Source organism: Cherax quadricarinatus, chromosome 39 (genome assembly GCF_038502225.1).
Source record: "Cherax quadricarinatus isolate ZL_2023a chromosome 39, ASM3850222v1, whole genome shotgun sequence".
Taxonomy (NCBI): domain Eukaryota; kingdom Metazoa; phylum Arthropoda; class Malacostraca; order Decapoda; family Parastacidae; genus Cherax; species Cherax quadricarinatus.
In genome coordinates this window covers 21400613-21427783 of record NC_091330.1, presented here as the reverse complement: position 1 = coordinate 21427783, position 27171 = coordinate 21400613, and the positions used below count along the sequence as shown (strand labels likewise).

Below are 27171 nucleotides of genomic sequence, written 5' to 3'. Positions count from 1 at the left end.
TGGCATCATGAGTAGAGAGAGACTTAGCGATTTTATTGTGTACCTGCACACCAGCACAGTGTGTAAGTATATTTAGGTACAGGTACACATAAGTATAATTATCAGAGTACATATAAAATATGCAGTAACTTTAAAACACTTGAATGGAAAGTTTCCTGACATAATAGATGAGGTCACGGAAAATGTAAACAAACCAGGTGGGGGGGCGCCGTATTTGAAAGACCGCTTGCCGTATAGCAAATTTTGGTCATAATTTGACATTGCCGTATTAGTGGAACGCCATAAGGCAAAACGCCGTAAAGCGGGGCTTTACTGTATATAACTACATATCATGGCATTTGAGGGTGTACTGTAATGATAATCTAGCCCACTTGACATATAGCTTGGAATTAGCAGATGGACGAGTGAGCATAAACTACTCATTGCAATGAATGACTTACACAGGTTGATGGCTTTATCTCCTACCTTAGTGGGAGATGGCTGATATAAAAAAAAATGATAATAATTATAGCTGTCATTGTCATCATCAGTTAATCACCTTTCTCCCAAGAGTTACAACAACATGCTGTTTAACAATGAGAGGTTTAGCTGCTCCACATTGTTTATTTTGGATTCAGATTTTAAATTGGTATTTTTTTTAATTTTGTGTAAAATTGGCCAAATAACCAACTTATGTGCACTTTACAGGGTAGTTGAAGTAGTTGAATGAGTGGTTTCTTGTGCTCAGTTGACTGAAGGAAAGTGAATACAGTCCAATATTAATTTTGGGGTCTGGACAGTGAAAAGGTTAAGGCAGGTGAGATTGCTGAGTTAGTCAATGGTCACTTGAGGTCACAGGTCCTGAGCTGCTTTGGGGATTAGTGTGGAGGGTTACAAAGCCATGGCTTGCTTCTGCAATGTTTTAAAATCTGAGGTTAGAGAGTTGAAGGAGGAGGTCCTACTTCTCCAGGAGGTTCACCTCGATGGGTTTGAGTGTGAGATGGCTGGAGTGGTTGAGGGGAATGAGGCTACCAGCAGTGAAGTGCAATCTGTCACTTGCTGCAAGGAGGCTGAAGGTGGGGAGAGCAAAAAGGCTCCCAGTAGTGAGGAGCAGTCCAGCACCTGCTACAAGTGGCAGGAAAGGAAATCGCTTCTCTGTTCTTCAGGATGAGTGTACTTCATTGGTCAGTGAAAGTAAAGGTACAACTTCCCCTGCTAATAGAGGTAAGCAAATTCTAGTGGTTGGTGACTCACAGGCAAGATATATGGACTGTGCTTTCTGTAATAGAAATAAGAAGGTGAGAGAGAGAGTGTGCTTCCCTGGAGCTGGTATTGATGACATAGTAAACAGGTTGGATAATATCATGTCAGGTAATGGGAACAAGCCCATTATCTGTCTCAGTGCTGGTGCAAATAATATTGGGAAGGGTAGGAGAGAAGAGCTGCTAGATAAATACAGGTCAGCTATAAATTTAATTAGGTCTAAGGGAGGGGTCCCAATCATATGTAGCATCTTGCCTAGAAGGGGAGTGGGCAGTGAATGGTTGTCTAGGGCAATTGGTGTAATTTGCTGGCTAAACAGATATTGCAAGGAACTTGCAATCCCATTCATTGACAACTGGGACAACTTTTATGGCAAACTTGTATGCAAGGGATGGGATACATCTCTCTGGGGCAGGGTGGTAGCACTTGCCAACTCAATTGCACAGGCTATTGGTGATATGTCTAGGATTTTAAACTGATAGAAGATAGAGGTATGGGTGTGTGTGCAAAACAGTCAGGTTGCAACACTAGGGTTGAAAACTCTAAATGTTTAAAAGACATTCATCATGAAGTTACAAATAAAAACAATGGATCAGGTCAGCAAATAAAGGGAGACAACAGAGGGCAGCAGGAGACTAGCTCCCTTAACAGCAGGAGTGTAAGAAATAAGATAGATGAGCTAAGATTAATTGCAAGTGCAGGAAACATAGATACTATTGCTATAACAGAAACCTGGCTCAATCTGAAAGATAGAGAAATGCCTTCTGAATGTCACATACAAGGCTGTAAATTATTCCACACTGATAGGGTCAACAGGAAGGGTGGTGGAGTAGCGATGTGTGTCCAAGACAATTGAAATTGTTGTGTTAGACAAGATATAAAATTAGAAGCATCAGCCATTGAATCTGTTTGGTTACAGCTTCTCGAGGGCTATGAAAAACTAATCTTGGGTGTGATTTACAGGTCCCCAAACCTTGATAGGGAGTGCAGTAAACTTCTATGGAACGAAATTCATAAGGCATCTACATACGAAAATGTTGTGTTAATGGGAAATTTTAACTTTAGACAAATTTACTGGAGCAGTTTGACAGGAAATTTAGTCAAGTGACTTTCTTGATACAATTCAGATTTGTTTTTAAAACAGTTTGTGACAGAACCAACTAGAAGAAATAATCTACTTGAATTGGTTCTTGCCAGCTGGGAATTGCTAATTAATAATCTTGAGGTTAGTGATGAGCTTGGGGAAAGTGATCACAAATCACTCAGTTTTAATATATCATGGTATTACCCTAATAATGGCAGTCAAGTCTCTGTCCCTGACTTCCACTTGGCTGATTTCATAGGACTGAGAAATTACCTGGGTGGCCTGACTATGGGTCAGGTAGGTGGTGATGGTTGCCGATATGACGTGTTCCAGAGCATAGTTCTAGCTGCTCAGTCAACTTATGTTCCAAATAGGGAAATCAGATCAAACAGAAATTATCCTAAATGGATAAACAAAAGATTGAAACATCTCACTGGTCAAAAGAGAGGCAATTACATAGGCAAATCAAAAGAGGAGAAGGGCAGTTAAGAAAGCAATATATTCAGTTAGAGAGAGAAATAAAAAAGGGAATAAGAGCAAAAAGTGATTATGAGGTTAAAGTGGCAAGAGAATAGAAGACTAACCCGAAAGGATTCTTTCAGGTATACAGAAGTAAGATCAGGGACAAGATAGGCCCACTCAAAAGTTACTTGGGTCAGCTCAGAGACAGTGATAAGGAATTGTGCAGAATTTTTAGCACTTCCTCTCAGTTTTTACACAGGAAGATACTAGCAATATTCCAGAAATTATAAATTATGTAAAACAGGACAATAATAAACTATGCATGATTAGGGTCACAAATGACATGGTCCTTAGACAAACAGATAAATTAAAACCTAACAAATGCCCAGGCCCTGATGACCTTTATGCAAGGGTTCCAAAGGAATGTAAAGAGGAGCTTAGCAAACCTTTGGCTAATCTTTTCAACATATCACTACAAACTGGCATGGTGCCAGACAAGTGGAAAATGGCAAATGTGATACCTATTTTCAAAGCAGGTGACAGGTCCTTACCTTCAAACTATAGACCAATAAGCTTAACCTCCATAGTGGGAAAATTTATGGAATCAATAATTGCTGAGGCAATTTGTAGCCATCTTGAAAAACATAAATTGATCAATGAATCTCAGCATGGTTTTACAAAAGGGCATTCCTGCCTTTCGAATTTATTAATTTTTGTCTTAAAATAGTTGAGGAGGTAGATCATGGTAATGAATATGATATTGTGTACATGGATTTCAGTAAGGCTTTTTGATAGTTCCACATCAGAGACTATTGAGGAAAATTAAGGCACACTGAATAGGAGGAGAAATTTTTTCCTGGATAGATGCATGGTTGACAGATAGGCAGCAGAAAGAGTGCATAAATGGGGAGAAATCGGAGTGGAGAAAGGTCATGAGCAGTGTTCCACAGGGATCAGTGTTGGGCCTCTTGTTGTTCACAATCTACATAATGACATAGATGAGGGAATAAATAGCGGTATAAACAAATTTGCCAATGACACCAAAATAGGCCGTTGAATTCATTATGATGAGGACATTAGAGCACTCCAGGAAGATTTAAATAGACTGATGCAGAGGTCAGAGAAGTGGCAGATGCAGTTTAATATAGACAAATGCAAAGTTCTAGACATTGGACAGGAAAATAACCATGCCACATGTAAACTAATAATGTAGATCTTAATATTACTGTTTGCAAAAAGGATTTGGGAATTCTGATTAGCAGTAATCTAAAACCAAGACAACAGTGCATAAGTGTTCTCAATAAAGCAAACAGAATCCATGGCTTCATATCGAGAAACATAAATAATAGGAGTCCTCAACTTGATCTTCAACTCTGTATATCCTTGGTTAGGCCTCATTTAGATTGTGCTGCACAGTTTTGGTCACTGTATTACAGAATGGATATAAATGCTCTGGAAAACGTACAAAGGAGGATGACAAAGTTGATCCCATGTATCAGAAATGTTTCCTATGAGGAGAGACTGAGGGCCCTGAATCTGCACTCTCCAGAAAGGCATAGAATTAGGGGAGATATGATTGAGGTGTATATATGGAAAACAGAAATAAATAAAGGGGCTGTAAATAGCATGCTAAAAATATCTAGCCGAGACAGGACTCACAGCAATGGTTTTAAGTTGGAAAAATTCAGATTCAGGAAGGGGGCTTTCGACATGTACACCCAACTACTATAATACCTTGTACAACTATGTATCATGTCCTAATAAAAATTATTATTATTATTAAGCACTGGTTTGGTAATAGTTGTGGATGAGTGAAACAACTCCCGAATACCGTCATAGAAGCTTAAACGTTGTGTAGTTTTAAAAATAGATTAGATAAATACATGAGTGGGTGTGGGTGGGTGTGAGTTGGACCTGACTAGCTTGTACTACTAGGTCAGATGCTGTGCCCCTTCCTTAAGTGAATGTGACCTGACCTGACTAGGTTGGGGCATTGGCTTGGGCCGGTGGGGTATTTGGACCATGAAGCCTCTTTGACTATATGCCTTGGAACATAGGAGAGATGGGTAAATAATAATTTATGCCTGAAGAATCCTGGAGGGACTGGTTCTACACCTGAAAACTGAAATCACTCCCTATGAGAAGAGACTTTGCATACAGTGCAAAATAATTCCAATAAAAATCAAGAGCATGATTAAACTTAGAGAGAACTCGTTGAGTGTCAGAGTCCCCAGAGTCTTCAGCACTCTCCTTCCATACATAAAACAAATTATCAACAGTCTTCTGGCTGTCTTCTGAAGAGAACTTGACAAGTTCCTCAGATCAAATCTGATCAGTTGGGCTGTGGTTTGTAAGATGGACTACGTACAGCCAGCAGTAATAGCCTAATTGATCAGGCATTGATTCTCCAGAAGGCATGGAAAAGTCCTGTAGATAGCCCCCAGGTACATCTTTCACTAACCATCCACTTCTTTGGTTCATGGATTTCATTATTCTTTAGAGTACTAATCTCATTGCCTTCATCCTCTACATTTCTTTTACTGTCTTCAGTACCACCAAATAAAAACCTCACATAATACTTCCTCCTGTAAAAACTCGTAATCACACATCTAGAAATTAAACCTTCAATCCTTTTTACCCCCAATTCCTGTACATAATCAAGCAAAACCTCACATAAAATAATAACTTAATAATAATTTAATTTTGCATTATATATCACTATGCATTTTATCTAAACCTCCAGGTGCATACACTCTGGTAACCTACTCATATACAACTTTACATTCTAATCCGCATAAGACTTGAATTTAAACATTTATATGCTTTTGTTATTTCTATAATTGCTGACTTAACATTACTTCTACTCCAGTGCTTCTTCTTTCAGATACACCTGAATTAATCCTATTTACTCCTCCCCATTCACCTTTCATTGTGGTGCCTTGAGGGCAGTCAAAGGCTCTTCATCCATGGAATTGAAATTACCCTCACCTTTACAAAAATTCAATGTATGTCAAAGGCCCTAAAATCTGGAACACCCTACCTGAAAATTCTAAAACTGCAGACACATTCATCACCTTCAAAACTACCATCAGAAAACATCTTATCTCCCTGATACACCCTGTCAACTAATTACAGGAATACCACCTGGTGGTTCACACTTACACTCACTCACCCATTTGACCATAAACAGAAATATCAATCTCAATCTCAAAATAATGAATCTTAACTAGTAATAAGTTGGCCTGTAATACTCCAATACTGAAACTATGTATAGTGCCAAAACAAAAGCATTCACATTGCTAAACTCACAAACTAGCATTTAGTCACTTAGCCATAATACCAACTTACCTCATAATTTTGTAATATTTTAAACTTAAGATTTAATTTAAGTCTGCCCGAAATGCCTAGCCATGCTAGGTGTTCTAGTGGTGCACTCTGTAATTATTATTTTACTACATGTAAACCACACAATAAGCAAATTCTGTAAACTCAGCATTGTAATCCTTATAGAGAATAAACTTTGAATTTGAATTTTAATTTGAACCTACCTTGGATGAAACCTGATTATCTCTCATTTCTCAGTAGTGTGCAATCCTGACAGGCTTAGCACTTCCTTATGATTATTGCACTGCTAATAATAATTATACTTGGTACTGTATAACAAAAAAGACACTATTCTGCAGTAGCAGCTGTAGCTACTACCACTACTGCAACAGTAGCAGCAATAATAATATCAACAATAATTTACAGAAGGATGGTAGCCTTGATGTCGGCCATCGTGGCTGGGCCTCGCTCACTACATTTTTTCGTCGCCCAGTTGGCAGTGAGTACTCTCTTCTACCTGTCCTCTCCTCAGCCTGCTCTTCTCTTTTTCTCTCATACTCCTGATGCACTATCTTCACTCTTTCTTCCTCTCAGCTTTTATTCTTGCTGTGGTGAGTATCTTCAGTTATTGTCTCTTCAAGCCTAGTCTCCTTTAATCTTCCTTTTTTAAGTGTATAGTCTGTGTTCACTCCCTTTATGTATATCCTGTGTTCACCCCTATTTGTGTATAGCCTGTGTTCACCCCCTTTATGTATAGCCTGTGTTCACCACCTTTATGTATAGCCTTTGTTCACCACCTTTGTGGAACCTGTGTTCACCCCTTTTATGTATAGCCTGTGTTCACTATCTTCATGTATAGCCTATGTTCACCACCTTTATGTAATAGCCTGTGTTCACCCCCTTTATGTGTAGTCTATATGGTCACACTTTTCAACACAAGCTTGTGTTTTGCAGGAGTTGTCGCGGTACCCTGATGCTCCTGTTAGTATGGGCGAGGATTTTCTCTTCACTTTTGCACTGCGGAGTTTGGTGAGCCGCAACCATCACAGCAACTTTCATTTGTTTGATGACTTCTTCCTTCGACGGGAGAACCAGATGGTCTATGAGGAGGTGAGGGAGTTCTTTATAGATCACAGATACAAATACTATCAGCCAGCTAGTTCATTTAAACTGTGTAAACCACAGATCTCATCAGAGTAAGAGAGATGATAAGAACAGTTACCACAGACATTGATGACCTGAATGTTTACCACAGACACTGGTGGACCCAAATGTTTGCCACAGACACTGGTGGACCTGAATGTTTATCACAGACACTGTTGGACCTGAATGTTTACCATAGACAATGATGGACCTGAATGCTTACCACAGACACTGATGAACCTGAATGTTCACTGTAGACACTGATGGACCTGAATGTTTACCACAGGCACTGATGGACCTGAATGTTTACCACAGACATTGATGGACCCGAATGTTTACCGCAGACACTGATGGACCCGAATGTTTACCACAGACACTGATGGACCTGAATGTTTGCCACAGACATTGATGGACCTGAATATTTACCACACACTGATGGTCCTGAATGTTTACCACAGACACTGATGGACCTGAATGTTTACCACATTCATAAAGCAAGGTATACCAGTGTATACCAGACACTCAACAGGGTATATCAGAGATGCTCAACAGGGTGTACCAGAGACAGTAGGGTATACCAGAGACACTCAACAGGGTGTACCAGTCACACTCAACAGGGTGTACCACACACTCAACAGGGTGTACCAGAGACACTCAACAGGGTGTACCAGAGACACTCAACAGGGTGTACCAGAGACACTCAACAGGGTTTACCAGAGACACTCAACAGGGTGTACCAGAGACACTCAGCAGGGTATACCAGAGACACTCAACAGGGAATACCAGAGACACTCAATGGGGTATACCAGAGACACTCAACAGGGTGTACCAGAAACACTCAACAGGGTATACCAGAGACAATAGGGTATACCAGATACACTCAGCAGGGTGTACCAGAGACACTCAACAGGGTATACCAGAGACACTCAACAGGGTGTACCAAAGACACCCAACAGGGTATACAAGAGACACACAACAGGATATAGAAGAGACACTTAACAGGGTATACCAGAGACACTCAACAGGGTGTACCAGAGACACAACAGGGTGTACTAGAGACACACAACAGGGTGTACCAGAGACACACAACAGGGTGTACCAGAGACACACAACAGGGTGTACCAGAGACACACAACAGGGTGTACCAGAGACACACAACAGGGTGTTTACCTGGAGTTTACCTGGAGAGAGTTCCGGGGGTCAATGCCCCCGTGGCCCGGTCTGTGACCAGGCCTCCTGGTGGATCAGAGCCTGATCAACCAGGCTGTTGCTGCTGGCTGCACACAAACCAACGTACGAGCCACAGCCCGGCTGGTCAGGAACCGACTTTAGGTGCTTGTCCAGTGCCAGCTTGAAGACTGCCAGGGGTCTGTTGGTAATCCCCCTTATGTATGCTGGGAGGCAGTTGAACAGTCTTGGGCCCCTGACACTTATTATATGGTCTCTTAACGTGCTAGTGACACCCCTGCTTTTCATTGGGGGATGTTGCATCGTCTGCCAAGTCTTTTGCTTTCGTAGTGAGTGATTTTCGTGTGCAAGTTCGGTACTAGTCCCTCTAGGATTTTCCAGGTGTATATAATCATGTATCTCTCCCGCCTGCGTTCCAGGGAATACAGGTTTAGGAACCTCAAGCTCTCCCAGTAATTGAGGTGTTTTATCTCCGTTATGCGCGCCGTGAAGGTTCTCTGTACATTTTCTAGGTCAGCAATTTCACCTGCCTTGAAAGGTGCTGTTAGTGTGCAGCAATATTCCAGCCTAGATAGAACAAGTGACCTGAAGAGTGCCATCATGGGCTTGGCCTCCCTAGTTTTGAAGGTTCTCATTATCCATCCTGTCATTTTTCTAGCAGATGCGATTGATACAATGTTATGGTCCTTGAAGGTGAGATCCTCCGACATGATCACTCCCAGGTCTTTGACGTTGGTGTTTCGCTCTATTTTGTAACCAGAATTTGTTTTGTACTCTGATGAAGATTTAATTTCCTCGTGTTTACCATATTTGAGTAATTGAAATTTCTCATCGTTGAACTTCATATTGTTTTCTGCAGCCCACTGAAAGATTTGGTTGATGTCCGCCTGGAGCCTTGCAGTGTCTGCAATGGAAGACACTGTCATGCAGATTCGGGTGTCATCTGCAAAGGAAGACACGGTGCTGTGGCTGACATCCTTGTCTATGTCGGATATGAGGATGAGGAACAAGATGGGAGCGAGTACTGTGCCTTGTGGAACAGAGCTTTTCACCGTAGCTGCCTCGGACTTTACTCTGTTGACGACTACTCTCTGTGTTCTGTTAGTGAGGAAATTATAGATCCATCAACCGACTTTTCCTGTTATTCCTTTAGCACGCATTTTGTGCGCTATTACGCCATGGTCACACTTGTCGAAGGCTTTTGCAAAGTCTGTATATATTACATCTGCATTCTTTTTGTCTTCTAGTGCATTTAGGACCTTGTCATAGTGATCCAATAGTTGAGACAGACAGGAGCGACCTGTTCTAAACCCATGTTGCCCTGGGTTGTGTAACTGATGGGTTTCTAGATGGGTGGTGATCTTATTTCTTAGGACCCTTTCAAAGATTTTTATGATATGGGATGTTAGTGCTATTGGTCTGTAGTTCTTTGCTGTTGCTTTACTGCCCCCTTTGTGGAGTGGGACTATGTCTGTTGTTTTTAGTAACTGTGGGATGACCCCCGTGTCCATGCTCCCTCTCCATAGGATGGAAAAGGCTCGTGATAGGGGCCTCTTGCAGTTCTTGATGAACACGGGGTTCCATGAGTCTGGCCCTGGGGCAGAGTGCATGGGCATGTCATTTATCGCCTGTTCGAAGTCATTTGGCGTCAGGATAACATCAGATAGGCTTGTGTTAATCAAATTTTGTGGCTCTCTCATAAAAAATTCATTTTGATCTTCAACTCTCAGTCTGGTTAGCAGCTTGCTAAAAACTGAGTCATATTGGGACTTGAGTAGCTCACTCATTTCCTTGCTGTCATCTGTGTAGGACCCATCTTGTTTAAGTAGGGGCCCAATAATGGACGTTGTTCTCGACTTTGATTTGGCATAGGAGAAGAAATACTTTGGGTTTCTTTCGATTTCATTTATGGCTTTTAGTTCTTCCCGCGATTCCTAACTCCTATAAGATTCTTTTAGTAAATAACAAAAAGGCACAATACCGTGACTGGAACGATACACAAATAACCCGCACATAAAAGAGAGAAGCTTACGACGACGTTTCGGTCCGACTTGGACCATTGACAAAGTCACATTGTGTGACTTTGTCAATGGTCCAAGTCGGACCGAAACGTCGTCGTAAGCTTCTCTCTTTTATGTGCGGGTTATTTGTGTAAGATTCCTTTAGCTTAAGTTCGATGCTTGCTATTTCTCTGACCAGTGTCTCCCTACGCATTTCAGATATATTGACCTCTTTTAGCCGCTCTGTTATTCTTTTCTGTCGCCTGTAAAGGGAGCGCCTGTCTCTTTCTATTTTACATCTACTTCTCCTTTTTCTTAGAGGAATAAGCCTTGTGCATACATCAAGTGCCACCAAGTTAATCTGTTCTAGGCATAAGTTGGGGTCTGTGTTGCTTAGTATATCTTCCCAGCTTATATCGGTTAGGACTTGGTTTACTTGGTCCCACTTTATGTTTTTGTTATTGAAGTTGAATTTGGTGAATGCTCCCTCGTGACTAGTCTCATTATGTCAGTCTGGGGCTCCATGCATACATGTCTGAACCTCAATTATGTTGTGATCTGAGTATATTATTTTTGATATGGTGACATTTCATATCAGATCATCATTGTTAGTGAAGATGAGGTCTAGTGTATTCTCCAGTCTAGTAGGCTCTATTATTTGCTGGTTTAAATTGAATTTTGTGCAGGGTGTACCAAAGACACCCAACAGGGTATACCAGAGACACACAACAGGATATAGAAGAGACACTTAACAGGGTATACCAGAGACACTCAACAGGGTGTAAAAGAGACACAACAGGGTGTACCAGAGACACACAACAGGGTGTACCAGAGACACACAACAGGGTGTACCAGAGACACACAACAGGGTGTACCAGAGACACACAACAGGGTGTACCAGAGACACACAACAGGGTGTACCAGAGACACACAACAGGGTGTACCAGAGACACACAACAGGGTATACCAGTGTATGCCAGAGATGCTCAACAGGGCATACCAGTGTATGCCAGAGAGAATAAGGCATACCAGTGTATTATTCTTTTAGTTTTTGAAAGAGTATATGTTTTTATTGCTGTTGTAAATGTTGATGTAGAACAACATAGTGAAGTGAGAACTAAAGAAGGAATGTGTAGAAGGAAGAAAGTTCTAGTAATATGTTGTATGTAAACTAGAGTTTGGTCATCCTGAATGTTTGTAGATGCTTCTACATCAAGGCAGTCACTGCTGATTGTAGTTGCTTCTACATCAAGGCAGTCACTGCTGATTGTAGTTGCTTCTACATCAAGGCAGTCACTGCTGATTGTAGTTGCTTCTACATCAAGGCAGTCACTGCTGATTGTAGTTGCTTCTACATCAAGGCAGTCACTGCTGATTGTAGTTGCTTCTACATCAAGGCAGTCACTGCTGATTGTAGTTGCTTCTACATCAAGGCAGTCACTGCTGATTGTAGTTGCTTCTACATCAAGGCAGTCACTGCTGATTGTAGTTGCTTCTTCATCAAGGCAGTCACTGCTGATTGTAGTTGCTTCTTCATCAAGGCAGTCACAGCTGATTGTAGATGCTTCTACATCAAGGCAGTCACTGCTGATTGTAGTTGCTTCTACATCAAGGCAGTCACTGCTGATTGTAGTTGCTTCTTCATCAAGGCAGTCACTGCTGATTGTAGTTGCTTCTTCATCAAGGCAGTCACAGCTGATTGTAGTTGCTTCTTCATCAAGGCAGTCACAGCTGATTGTAGTTCCTTCTTCATCAAGGCAGTCACTGCTGATTGTAGTTGCTTCTTCATCAAGGCAGTCACAGCTGATTGTAGTTCCTTCTTCATCAAGGCAGTCACTGCTGATTGTAGTTGCTTCTTCATCAAGGCAGTCACTGCTGATTGTAGTTGCTTCTTCATCAAGGCAGTCACAGCTGATTGTAGTTGCTTCTACATCAAGGCAGTCACTGCTGATTGTAGTTGCTTCTTCATCAAGGCAGTCACTGCTGATTGTAGTTGCTTCTTCATCAAGGCAGTCACAGCTGATTGTAGTTGCTTCTTCATCAAGGCAGTCACAGCTGATTGTAGTTGCTTCTTCATCAAGGCAGTCACAGCTGATTGTAGTTGCTTCTACATCAAGGCAGTCACAGCTGATTGTAGTTGCTTCTACATCAAGGCAGTCACAGCTGATTGTAGTTGCTTCTACATCAAGGCAGTCACTGCTGATTGTAGTTGCTTCTTCATCAAGGCAGTCACTGCTGATTGTAGTTGCTTCTACATCAAGGCAGTCACTGCTGATTGTAGTTGCTTCTACATCAAGGCAGTCACTGCTGATTGTAGTTGCTTCTTCATCAAGGCAGTCACAGCTGATTGTAGTTGCTTCTACATCAAGGCAGTCACTGCTGATTGTAGTTGCTTCTTCATCAAGGCAGTCACTGCTGATTGTAGTTGCTTCTTCATCAAGGCAGTCACTGCTGATTGTAGTTGCTTCTACATCAAGGCAGTCACAGCTGATTGTAGTTGCTTCTGCATCAAGGCAGTCACTGCTGATTGTAGTTGCTTCTTCATCAAGGCAGTCACTGCTGATTGTAGTTGCTTCTACATCAAGGCAGTCACTGCTGATTGTAGTTGCTTCTGCATCAAGGCAGTCACTGCTGATTGTAGTTGCTTCTTCATCAAGGCAGTCACTGCTGATTGTAGTTGCTTCTACATCAAGGCAGTCACTGCTGATTGTAGTTGCTTCTTCATCAAGGCAGTCACTGCTGATTGTAGTTGCTTCTGCATCAAGGCAGTCACAGCTGATTGTAGTTGCTTCTACATCAAGGCAGTCACTGCTGATTGTAGTTGCTTCTTCATCAAGGCAGTCACAGCTGATTGTAGTTCCTTCTTCATCAAGGCAGTCACTGCTGATTGTAGTTGCTTCTACATCAAGGCAGTCACAGCTGATTGTAGTTGCTTCTGCATCAAGGCAGTCACTGCTGATTGTAGTTGTTCCTTCATCAAGGCAGTCACTGCTGATTGTAGTTGTTCCTTCATCAAGGCAGTCACTGCTGATTGTAGTTGCTTCTACATCAAGGCATTCACAGCTGATTGTAGTTGCTTCTTCATCAAGGCAGTCACTGCTGATTGTAGTTGCTTCTTCATCAAGGCAGTCACAGCTGATTGTAGTTGCTTCTTCATCAAGGTAGTCACAGCTGATTGTAGTTGCTTCTTCATCAAGGCAGTCAGAACTGATTGTAGTTGCTTCTTCATCAAGGCAGTCACAGCTGATTGTAGTTGCTTCTTCATCAAGGCAGTCACAGCTGATTGTAGTTGCTTCTTCATCAAGGCAGTCACAGCTGATTGTAGTTGCTTCTTCATCAAGGCAGTCACAGCTGATTGTAGTTGCTTCTTCATCAAGGCAGTCACTGCTGATTGTAGTTGCTTCTACATCAAGGCAGTCACTGCTGATTGTAGTTGCTTCTTCATCAAGGCAGTCACTGCTGATTGTAGTTGCTTCTTCATCAAGGCAGTCACAGCTGATTGTAGTTGCTTCTACATCAAGGCAGTCACAGCTGATTGTAGTTGCTTCTTCATCAAGGCAGTCACAGGTGATTGTAGTTGCTTCTTCATCAAGGCAGTCACAGCTGATTGTAGTTGCTTCTACATCAAGGCAGTCACTGCTGATTGTAGTTGCTTCTTCATCAAGGCAGTCACAGCTGATTGTAGTTGCTTCTACATCAAGGCAGTCACAGCTGATTGTAGTTGCTTCTTCATCAAGGCAGTCACAGCTGATTGTAGTTGCTTCTTCATCAAGGCAGTCACTGCTGATTGTAGTTGCTTCTTCATCAAGGCAGTCACTGCTGATTGTAGTTGCTTCTATATCAAGGCAGTCACTGCTGATTGTAGTTGCTTCTTCATCAAGGCAGTCACAGCTGATTGTAGTTGCTTCTACATCAAGGCAGTCACAGCTGATTGTAGTTGCTTCTACATCAAGGCAGTCACAGCTGATTGTAGTTGCTTCTTCATCAAGGCAGTCACAGCTGATTGTAGTTGCTTCTTCATCAAGGCAGTCACAGCTGATTGTAGTTGCTTCTTCATCAAGGCAGTCACAGCTGATTGTAGTTCCTTCTTCATCAAGGCAGTCACTGCTGATTGTAGTTGCTTCTTCATCAAGGCAGTCACAGCTGATTGTAGTTGCTTCTACATCAAGGCAGTCACAGCTGATTGTAGTTGCTTCTTCATCAAGGCAGTCACAGCTGATTGTAGTTCCTTCTTCATCAAGGCAGTCACTGCTGATTGTAGTTGCTTCTTCATCAAGGCAGTCACAGCTGATTGTAGTTGCTTCTTCATCAAGGCAGTCACAGGTGATTGTAGATGCTTCTACATCAAGGCAGTCACTGCTGATTGTAGTTGCTTCTTCATCAAGGCAGTCACAGCTGATTGTAGTTGCTTCTACATCAAGGCAGTCACAGCTGATTGTAGTTGCTCCTTCATCAAGGCAGCCACAGCTGATTTTAGATGCTTCTATATCAAGGCAGTCAGAACTGATTGTAGTTGCTTCTTCATCAAGGCAGTCTCAGCTGATTGTAGTTGCTTCTTCATCAAGGCAGTCACAGCTGATTGTAGTTGCTTCTTCATCAAGGCAGTCTCAGCTGATTGTAGTTGCTCCTTCATCAAGGCAGCCACAGCTGATTTTAGATGCTTCTATATCAAGGCAGTCAGAACTGATTGTAGTTGCTTCTTCATCAAGGCAGTCTCAGCTGATTGTAGCTGCTTCTACATCAAGGCAGTCGGAGCTGATTATAGATGTTTCTACATCAAGGCAGTCTCAGCTGATTGTAGTTGTTTCTACATCAGTGCAGTAATATGTATCTTTCTTTCAACACACCGGCCGTATCCCACCGAGGCGGGGTGGCCCAAAAGGAAAAACGAAAGTTTCTCCTTTTGCATTTAGTAATATATACAGGAGAAGGGGTTACTAGCCCCTTGCTCCTGGCATTTTAGTTGACTCTTAGAACACGCATGGCTTACGGAGGAAGAATTCTGTTCCACTTCCCTATGGAGATAAGAGGATATAAACAAGACCAAGAACTAGAAGGAAAATAGAAGAAAACCCAGAGGGGTGTGTATATATATGCTTGTACATGTATGTGTTGTGTGACCTAAGTGTAAGTAGAAGTAGCAAGACGTACCTGAAATCTTGCATGTGAATGAAACAGAAAAAGAGACTCCAGCAATCCTACCATCATGTAAAACAATTACAGGCTTCCGTTTTACACTCACTTGGCAGGACGGTAGTACCTCCCTGGGCGGTTGCTGTCTACCAACCTACTACCTAGGAGTAATATGTATATAAATAATTAATATAATTTTGAACAATTTCTACTTGTAAACTAAATTTTAAAATTTCATAAGCTACCATTTATCCTTATCCAATTTGTCAATTATTATTTTATTTTTTGCGGATAATTTTTTTAATTTGTATCTTAAATATTATTATTTTAATGTCCTGTCAGTATTTAGTTTTAGACCCATAAGTATACAAAAATTCCACATCTGTATTTAAGCATCTTTAAACCTTAACACCTCTCTAAGATTGCTTAAAATACTCTATATGGTATTATTGCCTTTGAACTTATTACTCCATACGTATGTATAAAGAACTGAAATAAATTATGATTATTATTATGGTAGTAGCCATGGTAGCCCTTTCTTTTACCTCCTCCTGTTTTATAAGTCTTTGCTTTGTGATACCATGGTAAAGATTGAAAAAGTTTGACATCGAGTACCATACTGTACAATAAATAGTTTTCAAAACTTAAAACAATGTATACAAAGAGAGAGTGAAAAACACTGAAATTGCTCTTATTATCAACTGAATGGGGGACATGTAACAACCAGTACCGGAGTATGAGTTCTTATGCCTTTCAGTAATGTTCATCACTTTTCAATACTATATTGACATCATGCAAACTTTTGATGGTGGCAGCTGGTCGACTTCTTACTGCAGCAGAATCCCCCAGCTGTGGCAGGTGTGGCTGCACTTCTGGAGGGGCTGAAGGATGTGGCACCTCAGCTGTTTGAACGTCTCCTGCAGAAGAGTGGTCCTCACCTCTCCCCTGAAGCCTCCTGTGAAAATGGAGACCATGCAGAGGTTATTAACCTTATTTATTGTCAACAAATTTAATTGTTTTTAAGTTAATAAATACATACAGGAGGGCCCCGCTTTATAGCTCTTTGTTTTATAGTGTTTCGCTAATACAGGGGTTTTCAGTTATATCCATTCTTCATTTATTTGGACTTCCTACAATAAATATATTCACCACTTACAATAAGCTAAGGACAAAAATATTTTAAGTAATGTGTGTGTACTGTATATGCATTTTTTAGTCCTAGCTATATTGTTCACTTAATATATGATAGTGTAAACATGTTATCAAGCTTTTATATGCACTTTATATGTGTGTGAAAGCCTGCTGTAAAGCAATTTTTATTTTACAGCAGTAGCTGAGAATCTAACCTGCTGTATAATTGAGGCCCTCCTGTACATATACAGCCTCTCCTCACTTAGCGATGTACTCGTTTACCAATGTCTCGAACTTACAACAGGCTCTCTAACCAGTGTGCATACCTAAATAATGTATGTTAGAGTGGATTTCCTATATTCTGTTTATTACAATATACAGTACACTACTGTATAAACATATAAAAATATACCAGAAATGTTATAAATGATGCAAAGGTGACATTAAAACAATATCAGAGGTGGTTGACACAAACCCACTACCATTATAGTATGCTCCTCACTTAGTGATGAATGCATTTATCTATGTGGTTTTAGGAACAGAACTCCATTGTTAAGTGAGGGGAGGCTGTATGTATATTTTTTAACACACCAACCATCTCCTACTAAGGTAAGGTGACCCGAGTAAGGAGAACTGAAAGCTTTCCTTCTCTTTACATTTATTAATTTATACAGGAGGAAGGATTACTAGCCCCTTGCTCCCAGCATTTTAGGCACCTCTTATGACATGGATGGTTTACAGAGGAAGAAGCATGAGTAAAGTAACATTTTGTGAAGGGATTCAGGGCAGACTGGTTAGCCAGACTTGAGTCCTGGAGGTGGGAAGTACAGTGCCTGCATTTTGTAACACTTGCTGTCTCCCACTGAGGTAGGGTGACCTGAAAAAGAAACACTTACTATCATTCACACTATCACTGTCTTGCTAGAGGCATGTGGATATGACAGATCAGGTATTCCCATCCCCCCCAACAGCAGTATACCCACCCCTCCTTTAGAATGCAGGCACTATACTTTCCACCTCCAGGACTCAAGTCTGGCTAACTGGTTTCCCTTCATAAAATGTTACCTTGCTAACACTAATGCGCATGCACACACGCACGCACTCATGCCCGCCTGTCTGCCTGCGTGCCTGCATGCCTGCTGGATGTCCAAGCCCCCTGACACACAAAACATCCTGTGCCCTCCCTCCAGTCTTTCCTAGGGAAACCCTTACCCTGTCTTCCCTTCACTACAGATTTATACACTCTCCAAGTTATCTTTTTTTGCCCCAACCTCTCAAAATGTCTAAACCACCTCAACAACCCCTCTTCAGCCTTCTGAATAATACTTTTAGTAACCTGCACCTCCTAATCTCCAAACTATGAATTACCTGCAAAATGTTTACACCACACATTGCCCTCAGACATGACATCTCCACTGCCTCCAGCCTCCTCCTCACTGCAACTATGCTTCACATCCATATATGAGTGTTGGTACCACTATACTCTCATTCATTCCTCTTTTTGCCTCCGTACACAACGTTCTTTTTCTCCACAGGCTCCTCAGTGCACCACTCGCCTTCATTTTCCCTGACAAAATCTATGGTTCACCTCATCGTTCATAGACCCATCTGCCGACAAGTCCACTTCCAAAAATCTAAACACATTCACTTCCTTCATTCTCCCTCCTTCCAGTCTAATATCCAATCTATCTCTTATACAAGGATAAATAAGGTTTCATGTAACCTATTCACCAATAATTTAATAACTGAAACAGGGATTACAGTAAACTCTCCATGTGTATTCAGTATACTCTTCAAATCATAACTGGGAACTGGGAAGTAATCAGGTGTAATTAGAGGAAGGGGAGGGTAGTTACAGTTCCTTGAATAAAGAGCATTTCACTAGCATTAAGGAACCCTCCCTTGAAGGAAGAATAGAGGAGTGAGAGAGTTAACTTAGAGGCTGGGTGTTGCAGGCAGTGCGACTTTTGAGGAGTGTGTGTGGGCTGAGTGTTCGTCCTGTGGGATACGTCGCCTCACTCAGACCCTGCTTTGCCAACGACAATGTGGATGTGGTGGTTGCTGCCATGGACACCTTGGCTACAGTTGATTGTAGCATACAGGTGAGCACCACAGGTGGTGTAAAGGTAAGTACTGTATCACCACCTATGTTAGGGATGGTAAGTCATGTACTGGTGAGCACCATATGTGGTGCCAAGTAAAGCAATACAGCAGTAGATGGGTGGTGTCATGGGAGCACCACAGGTTAGGTAAAAGGACACAAGTGCAACTAATGTGACATTTCATTGTGGCAATGTTTCGCTCTCCAGGAGCTTTATCAAGTCATTACGGCTCAATAAATCTGTAACAGTGTCAGTAATTCTGCCAACATTAATAGCACCACAGGTGTCAAGGGAGCACCACAGGTGGTAGTAACCCTTTCACTGTCTAGACCTCGAAAATGAGTATTGCTCTCAGTGTCCACTTTTTTAAGAAATGGTTCTAAAAAGGTAGGAATTTTTTTCTGAAGGTAATGACACCAAAAATATGAAATTTGATGGAAAACTTAGGGAATCACAGAGGTACAAAATTAGCAGTCTTGATGCAATTTATTCATTGGCAATTTTGTCCACTTTGATTTGATTTGATTTGCTGCTCACAGGAGATTTCAACATAAATGTACTATATGACCAGGACCCACAAGTAACCAAATTCACAAACACCATGAGCAACTGCTTGTTGCTACCAACAATAACAAAACCTATAAGAATCTCTGAGACTTGTATCTCCTTATTATGCCACATCTGGACTAACACCATATCCCCTTTCAAACCAGGCATAATCACAGACAACACCACAGACCACTACCTCTAAGTTTGCCCGAAATGCCTTGCCAGATGTCTGGGGGTAACACCACAGGTGGTGTCTGGGGGTAACACCACAGGGGGTGTATGAGGGGAACACCACAGGTGGTGTCCGGAGAAAGAACACCACAGGTGGTGTCTGGGGGAGAATACCACAGGTGGTGTCTTGGGGGAACACCACAGGTGGTGTCTGGGGGAGAACATCACAAGTGGTGTCTAGGGGGGGAACACCACAGGTGGTGTCTTGGGGGGACACCACAGGTGGTGTCTGGGGGAGAACATCACAAGTGGTGTCTAGGGGGGGGAACATCACAGGTGGTGTCTGGGGGTAACACCACAGGTGGTGTCTGGGGGGAACACCACAGGTGGTGTCTGGGGGGAACACCACAGGTGGTGTCTGGGGGGAACACCACAGGTGGTGTCTGGGGGGAACACCACAGGTGGTGTCTGGGGGGAACACCACAGGTGGTGTCTGGGGGGAACACCACAGGTGGTGTCTGGGGGGAACACCACAGATGGTGTCTGGGGGGAACACCACAGGTGGTGTCTGGGGGGAACACCACAGGTGGTGTCTGGGGGGAACACCACAGGTGGTGTCTGGGGGGAACACCACAGGCTTTGAATATTGTGACAGCATAATTAAGGCTACACTTGGAATAGTACCTAACTCATAAATACCTGAGGGTAGATGAAATTGTTTTTATTTTTAAGTTCATATTAATTCCATTTATTTGACTCTTGGAAAATAAAAATAAAACTACCGGGTATGTTAATTTTAAATATAGTACAGGTCCTCCCTCACAAATCCGGCATCACTGGGACCTGTAGTGTGCCGGACTACTGAGTTTGCCGAATTACAGAGTGGTTAGGTTAGAATACACTTAATAAAATTAACCAACTTGACTTACACAGTTCATTGAACATCGGCAAAAATCGAACATTTCTGCTACTTTGAGCTCAATTTCAAGGTACTTTTCGTCATGAAAGCAATCAAAATCATGTCTATTTCTGTAATATATCTTCCATTCTATCAAATGAGTCCAAAAAATGAGAATGCAACCATAAAAACCATACGAAAATATACTGCAAAGAGGCGGCTAATGGCTGAGAAGTTAACTCCCTTATTTATCGTCCGTCTTTTTTTATTTTTGTTGCACGTTAAGAAGCATCTTTCCATCACACATTGCCCAAGTTTCAATGAGATAGCCCAACAAACAACCGAGAAAAAAAATATTTACCAAAAATCACATATGGCAAGCCCAAGCCAGGTACTGGAAATAAGTCACTTTGTCTGACTTTTCTGGGTTATCCTAGGTTCTATATACATACGCTGCTATGTATGATAATCTTTGTAACTGTATTTGTGTATACCTGAATAAACTTATTTACTTCTAGTCTGTCAACTGAGTACAAGAAACCGCCCATTCACTTATTTCAACTACCCAATAAAGTGGTCAGAAATTGGCAATTTGGCCGATTTCACACAAATTTCAACAGATGCCAATTTCAAAATAGGGTCCAGAATAAACAATGCAGACATTCCTGGCACTAAAATAACATTTTCTCTGTTCATTAGTCATGGCTACAGGCCCCTCTTATATTACTCTTGCTTACCATTTGGAATTTTTATTCACAAAAAAAAAAAAATAGAAGATTTACTGTTATGCAACTACTGCATTATTGTAATAATTGTGTAAATAATGTCAATCCATTCTTGGCTCTGTACTGGAATTTAGACTGGCAGGCGGACAGGTATTGGATGGTGACGTCATTTGTTTACTCTTGAGCTTCGCTAAAGAATAGAACATTTTCGCTACTGTGAGCACAATTTCAAGGTACTTTTCATCATGAAAGCAATCAAAATCATATCTATTTCTGTAATATATCTTTCATTCTATCAAATGAGACTGAAAAAATGAAAATATAACCACAACAACCATACAAAAATATACCGCTAAGCGGCCACTAATGGCTGAGAAGTGAACTCCGCTATTTATGGTTTGATTTCTTTCATTTTTGGTGTACATGAAGAAGTATCTTTCAATCATACATTGCCCAAGTTTGAATAAGATAACCCAAGATAACCTAGGAAAGGTTGGAGGGAGGGGGTAAAGGAGGTTTTGTGTGTGAGGGGCTTGGACTTCCAGCAGGCGTGCGTGAGCGTGTTTGATAGGAGTGAATGGAGACGAATGGTTTTTAATACTTGACGTGCTGTTGGAGTGTGAGCAAAGTAACATTTATGAAGGGTTTCAGGGAAACCGGCAGGCCGGACTTGAGTCCTGGAGATGGGAAGTACAGTGCCTGCACTCTGAAGGAGGGGTGTTAATGTTGCAGTTTAAAAACGGTAGTGTAAAGCACCCTTCTGGCAAGACAGTGATGGAGTGAATGATGGTGAAAGTTTTTCTTTTTCGGGCCACCCTGCCTTGGTGGGAATCAGCCAGTGTGATAATAGAAAAAAAAATAAATAAAAATAATATCTTTATTTACTACACATACATGTACAAGGTATACAGGCCTAGCTGACATCAGTGACATACTACTGTATAGAAAGGCACTTGTTATGCTGAGTATTTCAAGAAAATTAGGTCAGTGTCCCAGGATAACACCCACACTAGTCGACTAACACCCAGGTACCCATTTACTGATGGGTAAACTTAGACAACAGGTGTAAAGAAACACACCTAATGTTTCTACCCTGGCTGGGAATCGAATATTTACCAAAAATCATATATGGCTAACCCAAGCCAGGTACTAAAAATAAGCCACATTGACTTTTTTGGGGTTATCCTAGGTTCTCTACACACATGCTGCTATATGTGATAATCTATATTAAGAAAATAACTTTTTGTTTTATGTTTATGGTGGAGTACGAGTGTATATCATAGTTAGCCCTGTGCTATACTCCGTTTTCTCTTATATAAGCCCTCAAGACAAAGATAGGAGAATGGTATTTGTTTACCATATCCTCTTCATAACTCTGTCGAACTGCTCGGTGTTATGCCAAATATTATTCATTCTGGAGTATTTAACATGTTTTATGTTATTTATATTGTTTCTTATGTCATATTAGATCAATTGTGATAGGCAAATAAGCTGTGTTGATATTAGCGTAATAATAAAGCATATTCTCCTGCTTCATGAGATTGAGTTCATGGCAACCAACAGTGGCTTCAAAGCCACCTTATCTTTAATGGATAATGTACTGTGTAGGTGCTTAACATAATGAGAAGCATTTCTTTTATTCATTGGAACCATGGCTAGGACTAAAAGTAAGCAGGTTAAAACAATAAATGGAGAAAAAGAAATTGGAATGACTTATGCAGCAAGTAGCGCCACCAAACAGTAGCAGCAGGTTGGTGTGGCGACCCTGGAAATTTGAAATTATGCTAGCCAAAATTAGTGCCGAATAACTGAAGGAACTGAATAACTGATTGCCGGATTTGTGATGGCGGACCTGTATAGTCTAAGTTGTGCCTGAAATGCTATGTCTCCTTTTGGCCTTCAGATTATTGTATGATTTATATAGTTATTTTTGAAATAAAGATTTTTATTTATTTTTTTTTTTTTTGAATTGTTGATACCATGCGTTTAAGGCAGGTTATATACATGGTATATGATGAGAAACTAAAAAAGTATTACAGCCCTAGTGGGATTGTAAGTATGTAAATATGATTTATTTATGTAATAGTTTGAAGATAAAGTATTAAATGGTTTAATGATTTGTGGTATTGACATCACTTTCATTTTGCTATGTACTGTTTTGTGATAGAGTAAGGTTCATAGGAAAGAGTGAACCCAGTAGTGGCCAAAGGAAAAACAGGGTCAGGGAATAACTAGGTGAGAACTGGGGATTACTCACTTATGAAATATCTGATCTTTCTAGACAACAACTCTTCAAGGGAGGCCTCTTTATTCACATAACCTGAACTACCTTTCCTTTTCTTGGATTAAATCTGATTGTCTCATTGTTTATTACAGGGGGAAAAAATAGTTAACTCCCATTGCAGTTTCTCCTCTAGGAAGGTGCCTTGATGCTGGTGAGGGACTCTTCGTTCAAGAAATTATAATGACTTCTCTTCTTCCTTGGATCAAACCTGGATGCCTCTCATGCCCCAGATATGCTCTATGACCCCAATGGGTGTAATCTCTCTTATTGATTAAAATATCATTGTGATTAATTTTATAACATCTTAGCCATTCATTTTAATGTGACCCAAAGAAGGAAACCCATTTACCATCATTCATTCAGTTGTGATTAAATATTTTTGTGGCTGCATAATCATTCATTCCTCCTATACTGTAGGGTGTCACAGAGCTACAGAAGTTGGGATTGGAAAGTCCTTCAGACCCTGAGATTCGTATTGCTGCTTACCGAGGCCTGATTCACTGTATTCCTTTACGCCCGCATCTCCTCCAGACTGTCACCAAGGCTCTTGACCCCAAAGATGACAACTATTCTACTCAAGGTATGTTTTCTACATAAATGTTTCGTGTTTCCAAAGCTAGCAGATAACTTGTTAAGAAATATCTGACTAATTTTGTGTCAAAGTATATACAGTAAAACCTTAATTCAATGGATCTTGACTTACTGCATTTCAGATATAACAGGCAAAATCCTTTGTCTAGACAACATTTACTCTTTCCAGAACTATCTATATATTATTGACAGACAGTCAATACTTTCCAGAATTGTCCATTATTGTTACAATCATGGAAAAAGAATCTCATTATTCAGATATAATGGAAAATCATCATTACTAGACACCCTTTACCTCCCCTTTTGAGTCTTCTAAATTGAGGTTTCATTTGAAATAGTCTTGCTTTTTTTTAATAAATAGGCAGAATAATTAAATCTTCATTCATAGATATGGGTACATGAGATATGTGGGTTACATTACTTGTATATTTATCATTTTATTGGATTTTTAACCAGATTTTTGTATTAATAGCTATTGTACATTGTGTTAATGACATTAGTAACTACTGTACAATGTGTCACTGACATCAGTAACTACTACTTTGGTGAAGAGAGACAGTTTGTTAAGCTTTATCAAGCCATACCAGACGATATAGCACATGTCACTATGTAGGCAGGGAGGTGAAAGTACAAGAAACCAGCTAGTGATGATGTCCTTATACTCTTCTTCTCTCACAACAAGAACTAAACCAAGCATGATTTTCTCATCAGATTCTTTCTTGAGCCTTCAGAATCTGCAACCAAGAGTTCATTGAGAACAAATACCAGATCATAACTATTACCTTATCCAAGCTAAAATTTCCTTCAAATTGCAGATGCATAGCATGGAAATAAATGGTATAAAATACCGACACAATGGAAATATAAACACACATGCAGTATAATGTGATCCTTTATTGACAACGTTTCACCCACACAGTGGGCTTTTTCAAGTCACAAACAGATCTACCTGGGGTGGAAGGTACGCGAGTATTTATAGTCAGGTTCAGAATGCTGAGGTCAGGTGGAGAATGCTGCATCTGATGCTAACATAACTTTAGCATTGAGATCCTAGAGCAGAAATTCATATGTAAAACTCAAAATTTCAACAAGAGCTATGATTCATACCAATAACATCATCAAACAAATCAAGGTGTAGTTTCTCACCAGCCCTTCTGCTTAACTTGTCCCATGCAGGAACACCCACAAAATATATTGAACTCCACCTTCTACAAGCATCACTGATACATATACCATTAACAAATAATCCTTCTAGTCTTTTACTACTCACCTCCCCACCTACAAGCAACACTGATACATGTATCATAAAAGATCATTTATATACATTTTTGATCAACCCATTCTGTTCCATCCTTTCTAAATGACCAAACCATCTCAGCAACACTACCTCTCTGAATTATAGCTTTCATACCACTTCAATTTGAAGAGCAGAATTTAGATAAAGTTTTAGTCTATTCTGAATCATTATCATGTCATTACTAGTAGATTTGGTCCATTTGTGTTGTATGGGACAAATGAGTACTGGAAAATGGTAATCACTGTATTAGAAAAGGAGTAGCGCATTAAAAGCACATGATTTTACTAATTCATCTGAACTTTTTCCGTCAGTTGCTTCTTATGTGTGGAGTCACGTCCAGTCTGTGATTTCATCTGACAATCCTAGTCTATTAACTTTGCGTGAACTACTGGCCACCACTGATATTGGGTCTGAGGTACCAGACCCAGTGTGGTATGATCCACGTCAGCACTCACGGCACCTCTTCCAGACAATCCACTTGGATATCCATACAGCCATCAGCCTGACTGGGGACCTAGTGTGGGGCAGGTACTCACCTGCTCCAAGGGCATTCTACTTCAATGTTGCCCTGCATCACAATGGAGACACACATGAGCTGGCACAGGTAACTAGAACAGTCTTAGTTACACTGGCTAAACCTGATAGTTTAAAAGCAATTGTACTTTTAAACTATGCAGTATTACACAAAATTGCTCTGACATTAACATCTGAACAGTTACACAACATAGCTCTTGAGATGATACATGAGTTTCAGAAATATTAAATAGTTAACAGGTAAATAATATATGAATAGAATATAAAAATAGCCATAAAAAGACTGCATATTTCAGCTTCAATCAGAGAGAGAGAGAATGATTAAGGCCAAAATATACAGAACCTTTGTGCTGTTTATTTTCTGTTCATGTAGGATTTACTTGTTAAGGCACAGAGATTTTCAGTTCACACAATTTACATACACTGGATAATTTACACTCATTTTTACACTCATTAACACAGACTAGATGTATTTTGGTCTCTGCATGATCCAAGAAAAGGATCCATATATCTTATGAGCCTAGCTCCATCTACCTCATTGTTTGCAAATGGAATAGTGCAGAATAAGTTTCTGGTGCAGTTAAATAAGTTTCATAGTTTCTTTAAAATGTATCAACCTTTAACCCTTTGACTGTTTTGGTCGTATATATACGTCTTACGAGCCAGTGTTTCGGATGCATTAATATGCATAAATTCTAGCGGCTTCCAATCAAGCAGGAGAAAGCTGGTAGGTCCACATGTGAGAGAATGGGTCTGTATGGTCAGTGTGCACCACAGAAAAAAATCCTGAAGCACGCAGTTCATAATAAAAAAAAAACTGACCGTTTTTTTGGATTAAAATGCCGACTTTGAGGTGTATTTTCATATAGCATTTATCATTGCACAGGTCCTCCATCACAAATCAGGCATCATTGGGACCTGTAGTGTGCCGGATTACTAAGTTTGCTGGATTACAGAGTGGTTAGATTAGAATACACTTAATAAAATTAACCAACTTGACTTACACAGTTCATTAAACATCGGCAAAAATCGAACATTTCCGCTACTTTGAGCTCAATTTCAAGGTACTTTTCGTCATGAAAGCAATCAAAATCATGTCTATTTCTGTAATATATCTTCCATTCTATCAAATGAGTCCAAAGAAAATGAGAATACAACCATATAAACCATATGAAAATATACTGCAAAGAGGCAGCTAATGGCTGAGAAGTGAACTCCCTTATTTATCGTCTGTCTTTTTTATTTTTGTTGTACGTTAAGAAGCATCTTTCCATCATACATTGCCCAAGTTTCAATGAGATAGCCCAACAAAT

At 40.6% G+C, this 27171-nt stretch overlaps 1 protein-coding gene across 5 annotated transcripts in view; it reads left to right on the top strand.

Moving 5' to 3' along the window:
• The window catches only part of LOC128696388 (uncharacterized), an 853106-nt gene that overhangs the window by 123531 nt on the left and 702404 nt on the right, over positions 1 to 27171 (top strand). For all 5 annotated transcript variants that reach the window (XR_011392932.1, XR_011392933.1, XM_070092516.1 and 2 more), the window contains 6 exons: positions 6539 to 6611; positions 7067 to 7222; positions 16392 to 16556; positions 18663 to 18809; positions 23854 to 24016; positions 25636 to 25928. Coding sequence is in view for 3 of the 5 variants with exons in the window: in XM_070092516.1 (XP_069948617.1) it covers positions 6539 to 6611; positions 7067 to 7222; positions 16392 to 16556; positions 18663 to 18809; positions 23854 to 24016; positions 25636 to 25928 (997 nt within the window). In the remaining 2 variants the exon portion in view is untranslated. The remainder of the gene's footprint in view (positions 1 to 6538; positions 6612 to 7066; positions 7223 to 16391; positions 16557 to 18662; positions 18810 to 23853; positions 24017 to 25635; positions 25929 to 27171) is intronic.